This window comes from Heptranchias perlo, chromosome 29, assembly GCF_035084215.1.
Source record: "Heptranchias perlo isolate sHepPer1 chromosome 29, sHepPer1.hap1, whole genome shotgun sequence".
NCBI classification, from domain to species: domain Eukaryota; kingdom Metazoa; phylum Chordata; class Chondrichthyes; order Hexanchiformes; family Hexanchidae; genus Heptranchias; species Heptranchias perlo.
The window spans coordinates 10,265,777-10,286,247 of record NC_090353.1 but is presented as its reverse complement, the minus strand read 5'-3'; the positions used below and the strand labels follow the sequence as shown (position 1 = coordinate 10,286,247).

Below are 20,471 nucleotides of genomic sequence, written 5' to 3'. Positions count from 1 at the left end.
CGTGTGCAGTTGCTTCAGGATGTATTGTCCCCTTCAGCGACTCACTGATGAGCCTCCACTGAGACCAGAATCAGGTGGCGATGTAAACAGGGCGGGGGGGTGGGGGGAGTAGCGTACGAAGGTTGCTTTGCCGTCTCTCTTCCTGCACCCCGTCTCTCTGAACCCTAAAGCGAAAAGTATCTTCAGCCCCACTGCCCACGGATGTGCATCCTTTAAAATGAATGGTTAGGAAGTTGTGGCTGGCTTTTTTTTTTATTCGTTCACGGGATGTGGGCATCGCTGGCGAGGCCGGCATTTATTGCCCATCCCTAATTGCCCTTGAGAAGGTGGTGGTGAGCCGCCTTCTTGAACCGCTGCAGTCCGTGTGGTGACGGTTCTCCCGCAGTGCTGATAGGAAGGGAGTTCCAGGATTTTGACCCAGCGACAGTGAAGGAACGGCGATATATTTCCAAGTCGGGATGGTGTGTGACTTGGAGGGGAACGTGCAGGTGGTGTTGTTCCCATGTGCCTGCTGCTCTTGTCCTTCTAGGTGGTAGAGGTCGCGGGTTTGGGAGGTGCTGTCGAAGAAGCCTTGGCGAGTTGCTGCAGTACATCCTGTGGATGGTACACACTGCAGCCACAGTGCGCCGGTGGTGAAGGGAGTGAATGTTTAGGGTGGTGGATGGGGTGCCAATCAAGTGGGCTGCTTTATCTTGGATGGTGTCGAGCTTCTTGAGTGTTGTTGGAGCTGCACTCATCCAGGCAAGTGGAGAGTATTCCACCACACTCCTGACTTGTGCCTTGTAGATGGTGGAAAGGCTTTGGGGAGTCAGGAGGTGAGTCACTCGCCGCAGAATACCCAGACTCTGACCTGCTCTCGTAGCCACAGTATTTATATGGCTGGTCCAGTTAAGTTTCTGGTCAATGGTGACCCCCAGGACGTTGACGGTGGGGGATTCGGCGATGGTAATGCCGTTGAATGTCAAGGGGAGGTGGTTAGACTCTCTCTTGTTGGAGATGGTCATTGCCTGGCACTTGTCTGGCGCGAATGTTACTTGCCACTTATGAGCCCAAGCCTGAATGTTGTCCAGGTCTTGCTGCATGCGGGCTCGGACTGCTTCATTATTTGAGGGGTTGCGAATGGAACTGAACACTGTGCAATCATCAGCGAACATCCCCATTTCTGACCTTATGATGGAGGGAAGGTCATTGATGAAGCAGCTGAAGATGGTTGGGCCTAGGACACTGCCCTGAGGAACTCCTGCAGCAATGTCTTGGGGCTGAGATGATTGGCCTCCAACAACCACTACCATCTTCCTTTGTGCTAGGTATGACTCCAGCCACTGGAGAGTTTTCCCCCTGATTCCCATTGACTTCAATTTTACTAGGGCTCCTTGGTGCCACACTCGGTCAAATGCTGCCTTGATGTCAAGGGCAGTCACTCTCACCTCACCTCTGGAATTCAGCTCTTTTGTCCATGTTTGGACCAAGGCTGCAATGAGGTCTGGAGCCGAGTGGTCCTGGCGGAACCCAAACAGCATCGGTGAGCAGGTTATTAGTGAGTCAGTGCCGCTTGATAGCACTGTCGATGACACCTTCCATCACTTTGCTGATGATTGAGAGTAGACTGATGGGGCGGTAATTGGCCGGATTGGATTTGTCCTGCTATTTGTGGACAGGACATACCTGGGCAATTTTCCACATTGTCGTGTAGATGCCAGTGTTGTAGCTGTACTGGAACAGCTTGGCTAGAGGCGCAGCTAGTTCTGGAGCACAAGTCTTCAGCACTACAGCTGGGATGTTGTCGGGGTCCATAGCCTTTGCAGTATCCAGTGCACTCAGCCGTTTCTTGATATCACGTGGAGTGAATCGAATTGGCCGAAGACTGGCTTCCGTGATGGTGGGGATATCGGGAGGAGGCCGAGATGGATCATCCACTCGGCACTTCTGGCTGAAGATGGTAGCAAACGCTTCAGCCTTGTCTTTTGCACTCACGGTGCCTGGACATGTGCGGCCAGTGGGTGAGACTACCCATCCACCAGCAGTACGAGCATGGACAATTGTCCCTTTATTCTCATCTCCATCTTAAATTTTAGTCATTTTATTTATTGTCTTCAGAAGAAATTTAATTTTTATCTGGATTTTTTGATCTCAGATTCTAGTCATGGTCTCGGAAAATGTTTAAGTCGAAAATATATTTTGTTATCCATGTTTTTGTCCTTTCAGGAATTCTTTCCATGTTTCCATGTTTCACAAAAAATATCCACATCATGTTTCACTCCCCACACAACTCATGAGGACACAAGAAAGTTTGAGAGATAATAACCTGGGGCTTGAATGAGACTAAATTTGTCTTGTTTCAATTTCCAAAAGCTGTGGATTACAGACCACTGTTGGGTTAGTCTGAGGAATGATTTTAATTTTATTAATTTTAACCGTGTCTCTTTATTTTGAATGTAGGCCTCGTTTCAGTTTTTGGGCTTCAATAGAAATTGAATTCTAACTTTCGTACTTGTTGGTGAAATTACAATTCTTCTCATGGACTATTTGCGTCTGGGTCTCTGTGAGCGTGTTTTACTGTTGGAATCTGGAATATTCTGTGAGCTTCTTTACATTTGCCCCTTGCACCAATTTAATTTTGCCACAGTTTTCATTTTTATATTGAAAATGTTATTTTTCCATGAGAATCACTAAGTAGTAACTTTTAGTTGCAATATCATCGTGGATTGTGATCCCAAAACACCAATAAAAGTCCTGGAGTGCCATGTTGTGTAAACTTAATGTAACTCATTCAATCATGTAAACCAGCTGCCTTTATTATAACGCAGCTCTGTTCTAACCAGTATCTAGTAACTACTAACTTGTTGGCTGCTAATTACCAGCTACTAACTATCATTAATCAATTAATGACTAAAATGTGCTGGGAATAATTTCCCTCTGACAGGCATCAAATGCACTATTTAAGAAACATCCTGCAGGAACTGGTGAAACTCTCCATAAGTTTAGCTGGTAGAATTGTTTGTCTCCACTGTGTATGTAAGAATCCTTAATGTAAAAGATCCCATGGCACTGTTTGAAGAGCAGGAGAGTTCTCCCCAGTGTCCTGGGACAATAATTATCCCTCAACCAACATTACTAAAACAGATGATTAGGTTATTTATCTCATTACTGTTTGTGGGATCTTGCTGTGCACAAATGGCCCTGTTTCCCTACATTACAACGGTGACTACACTTCAAAAGTACTTCATTGGCGGTAAAGTGCTTTGGGACATCCTGAGTTTGTGTGAGGTGCTATATAAATGTAAGTTTCTTTCTTGCCCACTAACTTGCTAGCTACTACTTGATGTTGTATACTAACTAACCAAAAACCAGCAGCTTACTATTAAAACTAACAATGATCCACTAACTCCTGAATCCAATCTATTATCTGAGTACCTGTGGTTTTCATAGAATCAGGACCCTGAAAGGCAATTACACCTAATTTAAATTTTGATTCAAGTGGATTGGGTGAATTAATCAGTCCTCAGTTGGTACCTTACAGAATTTGAATGAGGTTTTGGTGCAGCCCAAACCAGCTGCCACCAGGGGGCAGTAAACTGACACCAGCAGGAACTGGGCACTTATTTTAAGGAGGGGGACTGTCCAGAGCGGAGTGAGACCCTCGCGATCTCTATTTTAAGGAGGGGGACTGTCCAGAGCAGAGTGAGACCCTCGCGATCTCTATTTTAAGGAGGGGGACTGTCCAGAGCAGAGTGAGACCCTCGCGATCTCTATTTTAAGGAGGGGGACTGTCCAGAGCAGAGTGAGACCCTCGCGATCTCTATTTTAAGGAGGGGGACTGTCCAGAGCAGAGTGAGACCCTCGCGATCTCTATTTTAAGGAGGGGGACTGTCCAGAGCGGAGTGAGACCCTCGCGATCTCTATTTTAAGGAGGGGGACTGTCCAGAGCAGAGTGAAACCCTCGCGATCTCTATTTTAAGGAGGGGGACTGTCCAGAGCAGAGTGAGACCCTCGCGATCTCTATTTTAAGGAGGGGGACTGTCCAGAGCGGAGTGAGACCCTCGCGATCTCTATTTTAAGGAGGGGGACTGTCCAGAGCAGAGTGAGACCCTCGCGATCTCTATTTTAAGGAGGGGGACTGTCCAGAGCAGAGTGAAACCCTCGCGATCTCTACACAAATCATAGAATGTTACAGCAATGAAACAGACCATTTGGCCCATCAAGTCTGCACATGAGCCACAGAGTCTAATCCCACTCTTCTTGCTCCTCATACCCTTTAATGTTCCTTTTTACAAGCAACTATCTAATGCCCTTTTAAAAGCATTTGTGGATTCTGCCTTAATAACAGTTTGTGGCTGAGAATTCCACACTCTAATCAACCTCTGTATAAATACATTTTTTTCTAACCTCCTGTTTCATTCTTTTGATGATTACCTTAAATTTGTGCCCTCTCATTACTGACCAGTGAGAAAATTCTAACCTGATCATAATCCTTCATTAATCTTGACGGCCTCGATCAGGTTACCCTTTAACCTTTTTAGCTCCATTGGAGGGAAAAAAAGGTCCTAACTACTAAAGTCTGTCTGTGTGTGTCTCTCTCTCTCTCTCTCACATACCTGTAACCCCACATCCCTGGTAAGTTTAGTGAATCTACACTGCACCTTTTCCATTGCTTTTATATCCTTCCTATAACAGTGGGAGCACTATTTCATTAAACCAGCCTCATTTATATTATGTGATGCTCGGCGGTCACCACCTGCATCCATGAGCGGCAGACAATGCATAATGGTCTTCCGAGGTCACAGACCAATAATCAAAGACAAAAGCCTCCGTGCATCCGTTGTTCCCTGAAGATGTCGATTTCTGCTGGGACGTGATCACCAGGACCAACGCCTCCCCCGAACCTCACCCAAATGACCATTTTCTATCTGTGAACAGGTGAGTGTCAACAGGCTTTCCACACGTTGGGGGGGGTAATTTTAAATTTGGGCGATGGTGTTAAAACGGGTGATATCGAGTCAGCCGCCCATGATAATCACCCTGCCTGATTTTCCTTTCAACAACAGCTTGCGTTTATGTAGCGTCTTTAATGTGGTAAAACGTCCCAAGGTGCTTCACAGGGGCGATTATCAAACAAAATTTGATGCAGAGCCGCATAAGGAGATATGAGGACAGCTGACCAAAAGCTTGGTCAAAGAGGTAGGTTTTTAAGGAGCGTCTTTAAATGGAGGAGAGAACGGTGGAGAGGTTTAGGGAGGGAATTCCAGAGCTTAGTGCCCAGGCAGCTGAAGGCACGGCCGCCAATGGTGGAGCGATTAAAATCGGGGATGCAGAAGAGGCAGAACTGGAGGAGCACAGAGATCTCGGAGGGTTGTAGGGTCGGAGGGGGTTACAGAGATAGGGAGGAGCGAGGCCATGAGGGATCTGAAAACAAGGATGAGAATTTTAAAAACGAGGCCCATTGAAGGAAATGAAAAATTTATATCACACCTTTCACCACCTCAGGATGACCCAAAGCTCTTCACAGCCACTGAGGTACTTTTGAAGTGTTGTCACTGTTATAATGTAGGAAACGTGGCAGCCAATTTGTGCACAGCAAGATCCCACAACCAGGCAGTTTGATAATGACCAGATAATCTGTTTTAGTGATGTTTGTTGAGGGATAAATATCGGCCAGGACAATGGGGAGAACTCCCCTGCTCTTCTTCGAAATAGTCCCATGGGATCTTTGACGTCCACCTGAGAGGGCAGACGGGGCCTCGGTTTAACGTCTCATCCGAATGAAGTCACAAGAAGGGAAGATTTATGGGGTATATAACTGGCGGCTAATTCGATATCGCCTGATTTACGCTATCGCCCAAAGTTAAAATGACCCCACGCACTGGGTAGTGATCAGGAGTGTGAACGCTGACTGATCTTTCCTCCCTCTTACTGAGGCTGTCAAGGCCAACTGTAGTACCGTCTGGCTGGGATCAGCTAACAGCATAGGCTGGGAATCAAACCTGGACCTTTTGGCCTCTGTGCCTCAGAACTACACCAGCCCATGCATTTAGCTACTAGGCTAGTGAACAAGCTTCACTCCTTTTTTTAATGTCTAACTGTCCGTATTTTTTCCCCTTCTTTCATTCAGCGCCATTCTCTGATCAAAACCAAAGATGACCGACCAACCGTGACACCCCAGTGACTCGTTTCAAAGATTCACTGCCTGGTGCAGAACTTTGCTCTACAGACCTAGAAGGTCCCAGATTCAAAATGTGGTCCATCCAGAGTTAGCAGCAGGGAGTGCTAGAACTGGGCTCAGTCCTCCTGGATGAGGGAGGGGGGGGAAGTAAATCAGCCAGGGTTCCTGCTGCTGGTCACTGTGCAGCAACCCCACCTGGAAAGTGCACATGTAAATGTCAGGTGAGGACAGAATCGAGTTAAGCAATGATGCCCTCCACAGCTGAATAGTTTGTGGACACTCACTATTTATTCCAGTCAGGAAAAATGTGAGGGGAGAGCAGCCGGTCAATGTCTTGTGAGCCGCAAGGAGGGTCTTGACGTAGGGTTGCCAGCCCTCCAGGATTGTCCTGGAGTCTCCAAGAATTAAAGATTAATCTCCTAGACACTGCTGCAAGCAACCTGGGAGTAGAATCAAAGGGGCAATAAAAATATTATTTTTTAAATTTCTTTGAACACTTTTATTTATTAGTTATCAAAATATTAAAGTTGGGTGAAAAGCTATTTGACAGGGTGGTTGGAAGTCATGTGATGAAACCTCCAGGATTACATCCAGCCACAGTTGGCAACCCTAATCTCAGGTCTCCTGGGCAGTACATTTGCCTATGAGTGGTTGGTTACACCCAAGACTGAGGATGCCAAGATAGTGGGGTCCATATGGAGGAGTGTCACGTCTACATACTCGGAACTGGGGAGTGAGGGCTGGTGATGCTGCAACGTGTAGCCAGGTGCGACTCAGAAGGGCTGGGGAAGGATTTTGCCTCTGCGCAGGTGTTTGCAGGAGTGCGGAATCCCCTGGGAATGGTCATTTGGATTGGGATACCAGTGCATCAGTCGGCACCTTAAAGGAGGGGAATGGGGAATGTGCTGATCAAAGAAGCAAACAACCAATAGCTCTGAATATAAATCTCTGGCAGGTGAAAACAGGTAGTTGGACTGAAAGTCCGTGTTGTAACTTGTAATCTTCCATTACTTGTATTCCAAGAAAGAAACCTAAAGCACATTTGCAAGATTTAAGCAAAATACTGCAGATGCTGCAAACCTGAAATAAAAATAGAAAACGCTGGAAACACTCAGAGGGTCAGACAGTTTCTGTGGCGAGCCTTCCGCGGCCGGTGGGCACCGCAGGGACCCCAGTGTTTGGTGGATAGTGAAAATAATATTATTACTTAATTTGTTAAGTTTCCTTTGTTTTGTATGATTTGGGTTTTATTAGATGTGCCCCTCTAAAAAGGGAGCACTTTTGTTAGATTTTTTTGTTTGAAACCCAGTGTCCATTTAAGGGTTTAATTAAAAGAGGCATCTGTGGAGAGAGAAACTGAATTAATGTTTCAGGTCGATGACCTTTCATAGAACTGGAAAAAGTTATGAAGTTTAACAGATTATAAGCAAGTCGAGTCCCACGATTTGAAGGGGCTGCTGCTCAATTTCTGGTTGAACTTCAGTCCCACGCTCCTGATCTTTGGCGACCCGATGAGGGGGAGGGGCGATGGGGAAGTCTGAGGAACTCCTCGTGAGTCTGCTCCTGGGCCTGTGCGAAGTGACCATCCACAGGTCCAGGCTAGACGCGGCCCGTGTGTGGTCGCTCCGGCTGCCTGCCTCTCTTCCATGACTTTCTCCGCGCCCGGGTGACTCTGGAGAAGGAGCATGCAGTGTCGGTCGGTACGTTTGAGGCCTTCTGCGACCAGTGGGCGCCGCATGGTCTCGAGGGAATAATAGACACTGATAATATTGTGATTTAATTTGCTAAGTTGGCTTTTGTAATTGATCCATAAAGGTGAGTTGGGTTGCCCCAGTGTCATCAACAGAGAAACCAATTTGCACCTGACACCCTCTGCCCCTCCCGGCCTATTTAAGGCGCATAACTAAATAAAAAAGCAAGTGCAGAGTCGGAGTGGGGTGGGGACGAAGGAACGAACGAAAGGGGACAGGTCTGTGATAGGGTGGAGGGCAGAAGTGATTAGATGACAAATGTGATCATGGTGCAAGGCAAAAGGGGGTGATAAATTAATGAAACTTAGAAAGGATAAAACCCCTGGTCTGGATGAATTGCATCTGCGCATATTAAAATAAGTTAGGACTTTAAACTAATAAGGGGGGGGTTGGGATCTGGTGAAAAAGGGATGATGGGGCAAGAAATAAAAGATGGTCCAGAGATGTAAATGTAACCACTACCAGCACCTGCTGTGCGAGAAAGTGGGAGCGGTGGTTCTGATCTAAAGTTATTGAAATCAATGTTGAGTCCGGAAGGTTGCAAAGTGTCTAATTGAAAGATGAGGTGCTGCTCCTCCAGCTTCTGTTGAACTTCATTGGAACAGTGTAAGAGGCCCAGGACAGGGAGGTCAGAGTGGGACTGGGATGGTGGCCTGGGGACATGCCCCAAACCCCCATGCAGAAATTTTTGATGTAACGTTTAGTGTATTTTGGAGAATCCAGTTCTGCCTTTAAAATAATAAAAATAATTTGTTCTGGAAGGTTACAGACTCGCTGCCTTCTTCTCTCTCGCAGAGCCCGGGAAGTTTGAGTAGGAAAAGTGAGTAACTAGGAACTATTTGTCAGCCTCGGGTTGCACGGTGGCAGGTCTGAAGCGGGGACACATCAAAGGTCAGCAACAGCGAGAGATCGCTTCCGGTATCAGGGTATAAGAGGGGTGCGAGGGCGTACTTCCGGTCTCTCTCGCGCGCAGTGAAAATGGTGAGTGATGGCGGTCGGTGGAGACGGGCCCGGGGAATCCGTGGCCATCCGCTCCCGGCCGGGCCACAGCAGCGGAGGGACCACCGGGGATTAACTCGATACACATTCCGTTAATACATCGCGCCGACATTGCGGGGGCCGGGGGATGTAAAATCGTGTTCGAAGAGGGAGAGATGTTGGCCTCTGTTGGCCGGGGTTCTGACCTATCACTGCGGCTGGCGCTCACACTCGAGCCCGGGGGCTGAAGCTGGGGCCTAGGGTTGTTTATAAGGGCGTAATGCTCGGCCTCTGTCCGCTTGGGTAAAGAATCCTAGCGGCTGCCGGGCCGCACTCAGGAGGCAGCGGCCGGGATCGGTGTCCTGGCGACAGTTGGTGTAATCGTCTGTTCATCACCTGCTAATCCTGCAGTTCCACCGCCAACCTGCTGCTTTCCCCCGTTAGCCTGTCACTGTCCTTTAATACTGTCCCAGCCGTAGTTTAACCCTGTGCAACGTATCCTGACCATTAGGCGAGCGATGGTTACCTTTTTATGAGTCTACTGTTTCTATCTAAAGGGTTTTTTTTTTGCTCCTTCCAACTGATCATCCTGATTACAGAAGGCCTCTGGAGTTAGGAAAGATCACGGGGATGTCATCACTCCTAGCTCGAGCATGTTCAGGGGGCCAAATAACCACTAAACACAGAAATGGTGCATTTCTGTCAGCATCCGAAAGGGCAATGGGATAAATATTCAGGTGGGATCCTTCAGAAGAAGGGTGCACACTGAAACGTTTACCTGTGTCTCCCTTACGGATGCTGACGCACTTGCATACGCCATCATAGATATTGTCGCACAGGATGGGGGCCATTCAGCTCATCATGCCTGTGTTGATGTTAGCTTTTCAACTCTAATCCTATTTTCCTGTATCCTTTTCAAATGCTTATTGGTTCCACTTTAAAGATATTATGTCTGCCTTAGTAGTCCTTTGTCCTAATGAGTCCTGTTTTCATTTCAAATTTGCAACTCCGTGACAGCTTCTGACTGTTTACATATTAATAATTGTAAACAATTTTACAACACCAAGTTATAGTCCAGCAATTTTATTTTAAATTCACAAGCTTTCGGAGGCTTCCTCCTTCGTCAGGTAAATGCATAAATGCGTAGGCTTCAAGGAGCTCCTGAACATTTACCTGACGAAGGAGGAAGCCTCCGAAAGCTTGTGAATTTAAAATAAAATTGCTGGACTATAACTTGGTGTTGTAAAATTGTTTACAATTGTCAACCCCAGTCCATCACCGGCATCTCCACATCATACATATTAATAAGTAATTGGTGCAAATTATTTCTTGGAGAGCAAGTGAATTGATTCTCTTGCCCCCCCCCCCCCCCCCCTGTGTCTACTTTATGAAGTAGTGAACACCATTAATCACACAACATCGTGGAAATTAATTGACTATTGCAAAGAACAACCAGGACTGCTGGAAACCTGAAATTCATTCAGGGTCACTTTTACGTGCCCTAGGCCGAGTCCTCCTAGAGTTAAACCACCTCTGTCGGGTTTTTAAATTTGAAGCAGGAGATGATCTCGTGTGAAGTCGAGCAGCGCCAGCATAAAGACATTTAATCAACAAATGGTGCGTTAGGGCTGTATATACTGATTATCACATACACTACAGCACTTGACAAATGTATCCAATTTGGTAGCTGCTCAGCTAATTAACAGGCTTTTAAAAATAATGTACACACACAAAGTATTGAAGCTATGCTTAGCTTTGTGTAGAGCCGGTTGTAAACGGCCAGATGAGATGTGATTCAGCTCTCGTGGTATGGAAAGTGCCCAGTTGAGGTAATTTTACAGTGGCACTTTGTGCCCATCGAGTGCGTGCTGTGGTGCTAAATGGAGGCCTCGTGTTTTCCAATGCAGATTCCCCATTTGGGTCACGGGGCGTGTGAGTGACTATCAGGTTACTGCGCCTCCTGGTAGTTGTTGGGAGCAGCCCCTTAAAAGCGCTGCTATGTTGGTGCTGCGATAGTCGGAGAGCCCTGCTTGGCTCGGCCTGACTGCCACTTCCTTTGTTTTTACGTTGTCCATATTGGGGTCGCAAGTGGAACGGACGTGTGATTTTGTGTCTGGCTCCCAATAGGCTGCACTCTGAGCTCAGGAGAGGTCAGGCAGAATTACCCTCTCTCACGTCCCTCTTTCGTTAGAGGTGGGATGACCTGAGGAGATTTGCCCGTGTGCTTGGTTCATTGCTTTTACTCTCATTCTCTTTCAGACGAAGGGAACATCGTCATTCGGTAAGAGGCGGAACAAGACCCACACTCTCTGTCGGCGATGTGGGGCTAAAGCGTTTCACCTGCAGAAGTCGACCTGCGGTAAATGTGCCTACCCCGCCAAGAGAAAGAGGAAGTGTAAGTATCTCCCTGTCATGGGTCCCCGTGGTCCAGCACTTTGTGAGGGTGGAAATATGTGGTCTCCTTGTCTCGGGCTGGAGGATGGTTCCAGTGCTGCTTCCACTATCTTGTACAAGTGGTCTTAACACACGTGTGAGCCTCGGTACTGAGTGTTGGCAGATTCTTTGGAAACCACCGCAGCCTGAGTCTAACCCAGTCGTCTGACATCCACTCCTGGAATTTCCAGCAGGGTCATGGGAGCAGGAGCCCAGGTTGGTTTTTTAAAAAATTCCTGAGCTGCGACAACACAAATGTAGTGTTTCCACCATCACCCTATCTACCTGGGGCAGTGCTGGTGCCACTGACTCAGTTTACAATATACATCTGTGTATATACTGAGCTATTGGGGAATAGGTTTAGTGTTTTCATAGATTTAACAGCTGGTGCAAACTGGCTACACATAATTGACTTTTTCATTTAAAAAATGGGGGTTTGTGCCTGGCTTCATCAAAGTCAAGGTTTATATCTGGGGTGATGTGTGTGTTTGAGAAGCAGACTTGTGTGGGTGGAGGGAGGTTGTGAACATCAGATAAAGGCGGGATTCGGTTCAGTTGTGATGCCCTCCATGGTCAAATTTTTGGCCGATACTCGCGCTGTGTTGGTTCGCCTGTTACGATTGGCCTTTTGGGTGAAGTTTCAATGGATGGTTGGCATCTGTTGAATGTCAATACCAGATCGTTCCTGTAGGAATGGAGGGGAGAGAATGGTTCGGGTCTAGAGTGCTTACAGTTACCCAGTGATGACTTAGCTATTTCAGAAGTTAAGCATCCTGAACGATAGAAAGTTTGACGTCATTGATAGAATATTATAGCACAGAGAGGCCATTTGGCCCATCAAATCCGTGCAGGTATTTTTTCCCGAATGAGTCAGCTAGTCTAATTCCATTCCTGCTGTCTTCCCAAAACCTTTAATAATCTTTTTCAACCAACATTCTAATCGCCTTTTAAAAGTACTTATGGACTCTGCTTTAGCAACAGATTACATATTCTTACCACCATCTGTGTAACATTTTTTTCTTGTCTATAATTCTTTTTATGATTATCTTAAATTTATGCTCTTATTACCGTGTCACTGGCCGGTGAAATCATTGTGTCACTGGCCGGTGAAATCATTGTGTCACTGGCCGGTGAAATCATTGTGTCACTGGCCGGTGAAATCATTGTGTCACTGGCCGGTGAAATCATTGTGTCACTGGCCGGTGAAATCATTGTGTCACTGGCCGGTGAAATCATTGTGTCACTGGCCGGTGAAATGTCATCATCCTTCAGAAGCTTGAAGATCTCAATCAGGTCACCCCCAACCATCTAGTGAAGATAGTCCCAACACCTCCAGTCTGTTCAGAATTATTACCCCTCATCCCTGGTAACATCCCACCGTTTCCGCTGCTTTAAATTGTTAAATGTTTGACATCTGGAGTAAGATGTGAGGTCGTACCTATGATGCTTGTTTATGCGGGTCTGATGGGTGGTGGTGTTCACTTTTGGCGAATAGTTGCTATGGGTTGGACCCTTGTTGTTTGGGAGCTGGCAGTTCTGATCTTTCTGATTTTTCTGCAGATAACTGGAGTGCTAAGGCCAAGAGGAGAAACACAACTGGTACAGGTCGCATGAGGCACCTGAAGGTGGTGTATCGCAGATTCAGGTAAGAGATGCAGTAGTGGTGAGAAGTTGCTGATACTGGGCATGGAAGCAGTGTTAATGTGCTTGATGTCTATTCCAATGTGTATTATGATCAAGCATTTACCTTATGATCAAGGTGAAAGATAGAAAATTGACACAGGCTGTTACAAAAGTTGTATTGGGGTTGTGTTGTGTTGTGTTTGAGGATTGTATCTGATATAGGATGGGTATTGGGGGGGGGGGGGGTGTCGCTCTGGGATAGGATGGTGTTTGGAGGGGGGATAGAATTGGGGGGTGTATCTCTGGGAAAGGATTGTGTTGGGGTGTTTCTGGGGTAGGGTTGTGTTGTGGGCATATCCCCAGGTATAGAATCTTACGGCATAGAAGGAGGCCATTCAGCCCATCGTGCTTGTGGCGACTCTTTGAAAGAGCTGTCCAATTTAGTCTCTCACCCCAGCTTTTTCCCCATAACCCTGCAAATTAATCCTCTTCAAGTACATGTCCAATTGCCTTTTGAAAGCTCCTCTGGAATCTGATTTCACCACCCTTTCAGGTAGTGAATTTCTGATCTTAACAACCCTCTGTGGGGAAAAAAAACTTCCTTATTTCCCCTTTAGTTCTGTTGCCAATTATTTTAAATCTCTGTCCTCTGTTTACTGACCCTTTACCGGAAGAAACGGTTTCTCCCCATTTGCTGTATCAAAATCCCTCATTATTTTGAATCCCTCTGTTGGGTCTCTCCTTAACCTTTTCTGCTCTAAGGACAACAATCACAGCTTCTCCAATCTCTCCACGTAACTGAAGTCCCTCATCCCTGGCAACATCCTTATAAACCTCTGCACCCTCTCCAAGGCGGTGACGTCCTTCTGAAAGTGTGGTACCCAAATTGTACACAATACTCCAGCTGAGGCCTAACCAGTGATTTGTAAAGGTTTAGCATGACTTCCTTGTTTTTGTATTCAATGCCCCTATTTACAAAGCCACATATCCCATAGGCTTTCTTAACTGCCTTATCAACTTGCCCTGCCACCTTCAAAGATATTTGAATATGCAGCCCCAGGTCCCTCTGCTCTTCCACCCTCCTCAAAATAGTACCATTTAGATTATACTGCCTCTCTGTGTTTCTCCCAAAGTGCAGCACTTCACACTTATCCCCGTTAAGTTGCATTTGCCGTGTGTCTGCCCTTTTCACCAGTCTGTCTGTCCTTCTCAAGCCTGCTACTATCCTTCTCACTATTTACTACATTGCAAAGTTTTGTATCATCTGCAAACTTCGAAATTGTACTCCCTATACCCAAGTCCAGGTCATTTATACATAACAAGAAAAGCAATGGTCCTGATACCGACCCCTGGGGGACCCCACTGCATACTTCTCTCCAGTCAGAAAAACATCTGTTCACTATTACTCTGCCTCCTATCCTGTAGCCAATTACATACCCAAGTTACTACCATGCCTTTAATCCTTCTATTTTCTGAATAAGTCTCTGAGTTTTTCAATGATCAGTCAGGTTAGTCAGACATGATTTGCCTTTAATAAATCCTTGCTGGCTGTCCCTTATTAACCTATGCTTCTCCAAGTGAGAATTAATTTTGTCCTTGACAATGGTCTCTAGTAGTTTTCCTACCACTGACGATAGATTTGAATAGGGGTGTAGCATTTACAATCCTCCAGTCCAGTGGCACCACACTCCTATCCAAGGAGGATTGAGGTCAGCACTTCTGCTATCTCTAATCTTGCTTCCCTCAGCAACCCAGGAAGCATCTCATCTGGACCGGGTGACTTGTTAAGTTTGAGTGATGCCAACCTATTTAGCACCTCCTTTCCATCTATTTTTATCCTATTCAATATCTCTACTCCCCCCATCTCTATTGCAACATTAACTTCATCCTCTTTGCATGTGAGGACAGAATCGAAGTACTTATTCAGTACCTTGGTCATACCCTCTGCCTCCACAAGAAGATTTCCTTCTTTGTCCCTAATCGGCCCCACCATTCCTTTAACTATCCGTTTACTTTTGTTGTTAAAAGGTGTTGGATTTCCTTTTATGTCACCTGCTAATCTTTTCTCATTCTTCGCCCTTATATCCTTTTTCAGTTTCCCCCGCGCACACTCTATTCTGCCTGGTTTTCTGCTGTACTCTGTACCTGACGTTTGTCATAAATCTCCTTTTTCTGTTTTATTTTAACTTCTATTTCCTTTATCATCCAGGGAGCACTAACTTTAGATGCCCTATCTTTCCTCCTTATGGGAATGCACTTGGTTTGTACCCAAACTTATCTCCGCCTCGAAGGCCTGCCTTTGCTTATTTACTGTTTTCTTCGCCAATCTTTGTTTCCAGTCCACCTGTGCTAAATCCCTTCTCAAATCACTGAAATTGTTTCTCTTCCAGTTGGGTATTTTCACCATTGGTTTTTCTTTGTCCCTTTATGTAACTGCTTTAAACCTAATTATATTATGATCACTATTACCCAGATGTTCTACTGAAACACACTTCACTTGCCCTACTTTATTCCCCAGAACTAGATCCAGCACTGCTTTCTTTCTCGCTGGGCTAGAAACATACTGATTAAGAAAGTTCTCTTGTACACATTTCAGGAATTCGTCGCCCTCCTTACCCTTTAGACTGTTTTTTCCCCAATCTATATTAGGGTAATTGAAGTCCCCTGCTGCTACTGCTCTATTATTTTTCAATTTCTCTGAAATTCACCTACAGATTTGCTCCTCTATCTCCTTCTCACTGTTTGGGGGTCTATAGCAAACACTCAGCAATGCAACAGCTCCTTTTCTGTTCCTTAACTCTAACCAAATAGAGTCAATCTTTGAACCCTCTAGTATATCATCCCTCTGTAAAACAAATATTACCCATGATCAATACTGCCCCCCCCCCCCCCCCCCCAACTTGTTCTTTTTTCCTTCCCTATCCCTCTTGAATACATTGTAGCCAGGGATGTTTAGTTCCCATTCCTGCCCATGTTTAAGCCGATCTCTGTTGTAGCCACTATATTATAACCCAATGTGGCAACTTGTACATGCTGCTTAACCTTATTTGTAACACTCCTCGCATTAACACACATGCATTCCAGTACCATTCTAGTCTGCTTTACTTTTTTCCTCCATCTAATTCCTGCTCTTTCTACGCCTTTCTTTATTGTTGCTGCTTATCCCTCCTAGTTTTCTATGCACCTTGTCTCTCCTCTCTGCTGCTACATCCTGGTTCCCCTCCCTTTTGCCAAATTAGTTTAAACCCTTCCCCCACATCAATAGTTAACCTCGGGATAGGATTGTGTTGGTGTATCTGGGGTAGGGTTGTATTGGGGAATGTGTCTCTGGGATAGGGTGGTGCACTGGATTAGAACACTGCCTCTAACCTCTGGAATCTAATTTCGTAGAATCATAGAAAGTTACGGCACATCGTGTCCGTGCCGGCCGAAAAAGAGCTACCAGGTTTAATCCCACTTTCCAGCACTAGGTACATAGCCCTGTAGGTTACGGCACTTCAAGTGCACATCCAAGTACTTTTTAAATGAGTTGAGGGTTTCTGCCTCTACCATCCTTTCAGGCAGTGAGTTCCAGACCCCCACCACCCTCTGGGTGAAAACATTTCTCCTCAGCTCCCCTCTAATCCTTCTACCAATTACTTTAAATCTATGCCCCCTGATCACTGACCCCTCTGCTAAGGGAAGTAGGTCCCCCCTATCCACTCTATCTCGTCCCATCGTAATTTTATATACTTCAATTAAATCTCCCCTCAGCCTCCTCTGTTCCAAAGAAAACAACCCCAGCCTATCCAGTCTTTTCTCATAACTAAAATTCCTCCAGCCCTGGCAACATCCTCGTAAATCTCCTCTGTACCCTCTCATGTGCAATCACGTCTTTCCTGTAATGTGACCAGAACTGTACGCAGTACTCAAGCTGTGGTCTAACTAATGTTTTATATGGTTCTAGCATAACCTCTCTTCTGTTATATTCTATGCCTCGGCTAATAAAGGAAAGTATCCCGTATGCCTTTTTAACCACCTTAGCTACCTGTCCTGCTACCTTCATTGATCTGTGGACATGTACTCCAAGGTCCCTTTGTTCCTCTATACCTCTCAGTATCCTCCCATTTATTGTGTATTCCCTTGCCTTGCTTGCCCTCCCCAAATATATTACCTCATACTTCTCCCGATTGAATTCCATTTGCCACTTTTCTGCCCACCTGACCAGTTAGTCCATTGATATCTTATTGCAGTCTATAGATTTCCTCCTCACTATCAACCACACGGCCAATTTTTGTATCATCTGCAAACTTCTTGATCAAGCCCCCCACATTCAAGTCCAAATCATTACTAGGTCCCTTGGTCGTATATATTAATGAGCCTTGCGGAACCCCAATGGAAACAGCCTTCCTGTTGCAAAAATATTCGTCAACTATTACCCTTTGCTTCCTGCCACAGAGCCGATTTTGGATACAACTAGCAACTTTCCCTTGGATCCCATTGGCTTTTACTTTTTGGATGTTGGAGCGTAGGGATTTATCTGCAATAGAGGCGATGGAACTTGACGATACAAAACTGACACTACAGTGCCACTATTGGCTGGAGTCTGCCATGTGGGACCTTGTCAAAAGCCTTGCAAAAATCCATGTACACTACATCAAACGCATTACCCTCATCGACCCTCATTGTTATCTCAAAAAATTCAATCAACTTAGTCAGACACGACCTTCCCTTAACAAATCCATGTTGATTGTCCTTGATTAATCTGTGCCTTTCTAAATGACAGTTTATACTGTCTCTCAGAATTGATTCCAATAATTTGCCCACCACTGAGGTTAGACTGACTGGCCTGTAATTACTAGGTCTATCCTTTTCTCACTTTTTAAATAACCTACTACTGAATTTTCAGCGTCCCAAGTCAAATGAGTTTGGACAATGGGCAGCTACTGGAAGTTTGGTTCTTGCTGCTGTCCTTTCCACTTTTATTAGCAAGACTGTCCTGACCAACAATGTGGAGTTTTTCTCTAGTACATCCAGGAGTGGGGTGTGTAGAGGAGTACTTTTCTATAAAGTTACACCATTGTTTGTTTGATGTATAAGCCATGCTTTGTCTGCGTAGGGGTGGGGGCAAAAGATCAAGTTCATTCCCCAGCGCCTCCTCGCAGAGCAAGAAACAATTCTGTAGACTTCATTTTATTGCACTAACTGGTCCCAAGTGTTGGATGTCCTTTGAGTGCTGCCGATTCGCTCTAGAGGTTAATCTGCATTGCTTCACGGAACCTGGCTGGTAATGGCTTTTCCCTGAGGTGTGGGGAACTGCTGGATAAGAATCCCCAGTATTTTTTTCCTCCCCCTTGTGAAGGCGCTGACTTTACTGAGTGTGGTTCCTTGGCTGCCCTCTGGTACCCTGCCCAAGTGGCCAGTCATAATATTGGAGTTTTATGGGGTTATCACAACCAACCCCTATCCTGACTTCCACAAATATAATCTAGAGTTGGGGGGGGGTGGTGGAGTCATTGGTCCGACTGAAGTGAGTTCCAGAAATATTTTGACTATTTTAAGGCCATAAAATGGGAGGAAAATATCACAGTACTATTTTGTGATTTGGATTCAGGCACTGGACTGGATAGTGGGCCAACAATGAATCTAAAATGCTTAGGGCAGCATGACCCAAATTAGTGATTTAAATTTGTGTAAATGTTAGGAATGCAGATGGGGGTGGGATGGCTTGAGATATATTTTACATCAGTGAGCACTTCTTGTCTTTAAAATGTTATTCCCTGTTGTCACATTGTGTCAACTTTTCCATTATAAATTCCTGTGTCCACATTTATAATGGAAACTGCCTGTGTAAACTTGTCCTGTTGTAATTACACGCTCCCTGTCAATGGTGGTGCTGTAGCCCTCTGATGTCTCCTGACTTCTCTACTTTCCAAATTTCTGTAGGTTTTACTATTTAAATATAATATACAAATATTACTAGCACAGGAAGTCATGGCCAAATGTCATCAGATGACCCAGAGTTGATAATGGATCAGGGTAATTAATCCCCATTTTAAAATCATACGTTCTGCCCTTATTGTTTGTATACTTTTATATTTTTAGTTAAAGGAGAAGGAAAGAATTATTGCTTTCATGTCCTTAGGACGTCTCAAAATGCTACACAATGAAGTTTAATAGCAAAACCTGGGGCAATGTGGGTTGTAGTTTGTTGGATGTTGGAGCGTAGGGATTTATCTGCAATAGAGGCGATGGAGCTTGACAATACAAAACTGACACTACAGTGCCAATATTGGCTGGAGGGTGTAATTTCAGCATGACAAGTTTACATAGGCAGTTTCCATTATAAATGTGGATGTGGGAATTTATAATGGGGGATAAAACAAAGGTGTGACAACAGGAAGTAAAGTTTTATAGAGAGGAATTGAGTACAGATATAAAATAAATATTGGATTCTAGATACAAATTTAACAATGACTAAAATGGACGGCGTTACATCCTCATGCCCTCTTTCGATTATCCCCTGCCATCTCACCTCGCTTCATCTGCTTTCGTCTTGACTCCGTGTGCTATGCGACTGGAGATTGGCTAGTAAATATTAAAATCCCCAAATGGCTCCGCTGGTTAAGGCACTGACCACCTGCACTGGTCTGTGCTGAGTTACTGATTTCAGGCAGCTTTTGAATACCGCTTACCCAGTAACCCTGTGTGATGGGTGATGCTCCGCCACAGTCCGTTGTTGTACCGCCACTCATCGTCCGGGCTGATGCGTGAAGAATGGCCACTTGGGGGAGGGACCAGCGGGCTGCTGGCACCCATGAAACTTCCCAATGAAAGTCTGAAGATACAACGATCCTGACAGAAGAGCACAAGTAGTGGGTTTGAGAGGAGCGGGGAAACGTGGTTAGAGATGATAGGCCTATGGAGAGAATTTGAGGGCACTGTCTATTGAGATTTTCCCAATTCTTATGGGTGGCACGCAGGGGAATCATAGAATGATACAGCACAGGAGGAGTCCTTTCCCCATAGCCCTGCAAATTTTTCCCCTTCAAGTATTTATGGCATTGCTACTGACATTTTCTTCTATTCATTTTAAATCTTGGCCACTGAATATTGCACACTATCCTAACTGCTTTCTTCCCTCTTGTTTGCAGGAATGGATTCCGTGAAGGGACCACCCCGAAGCCCAGACGTGCCGCAATGGCTTCCTCCAGCACGGCATAAACTGTCGGTGTACTCACACAACAAATAAAGCTATGGTTTGGAAAGTTATCTCGGCCTCTCTGTCCTTGGTTTAAGTTATTGTGTCTAAAAGGCGCCTCCTACATCAGTTTAAAAATAAGGAGTTCAGCCTTCAAAAATCAACACGTAACAAAGAGTTCTGATCAACGTTAGACATCTGCTCCCGTGCTATTTGTGAGCTACATGATGAGTAAATACGTTGTTGGTTGACACAGCACTGAGCTATACACACAGGGTTTACCGGAATTAATTCTAGTCTGCGCTGTTAGTCGATACAATGCCCTTGGGCTAAGGAGGGGAAATAA

The 20,471-nt window shown here is 45.4% G+C and overlaps 1 protein-coding gene across 2 annotated transcripts; it reads left to right on the top strand.

Annotated features, from left to right (window-relative positions):
- Positions 1-8,812: 8,812 nt before the first annotated feature.
- On the top strand, positions 8,813-20,196 carry LOC137299391 (large ribosomal subunit protein eL37). 2 transcript variants are annotated; one of them, XM_067968096.1, is made up of 4 exons: positions 8,813-8,892; positions 11,149-11,284; positions 12,883-12,967; positions 20,079-20,196. In XM_067968096.1, the coding sequence occupies exons 1-4, from the start codon at positions 8,890-8,892 to the stop codon at positions 20,146-20,148; spliced, it is 294 nt and encodes a 97-aa protein (XP_067824197.1). In that variant the 5' UTR covers positions 8,813-8,889; the 3' UTR covers positions 20,149-20,196. The 2 variants fall into 2 exon arrangements, with proteins under 2 accessions (XP_067824197.1, XP_067824198.1); XM_067968097.1 differs by lacking the exon at positions 8,813-8,892 and adding an exon at positions 10,487-10,506.
- The last annotated feature ends 275 nt before the right edge of the window (positions 20,197-20,471 follow it).

Bases quoted from the DNA above. Each gene is read 5' to 3' on its own strand.
- LOC137299391 (XM_067968096.1), top strand. The intron at 11,285-12,882 runs GTAAGTATCTCC...ATTTTTCTGCAG, and splicing joins CGCCAAGAGAAAGAGGAAGT to ATAACTGGAGTGCTAAGGCC. The intron at 12,968-20,078 runs GTAAGAGATGCA...TCTTGTTTGCAG, and splicing joins GTGGTGTATCGCAGATTCAG to GAATGGATTCCGTGAAGGGA.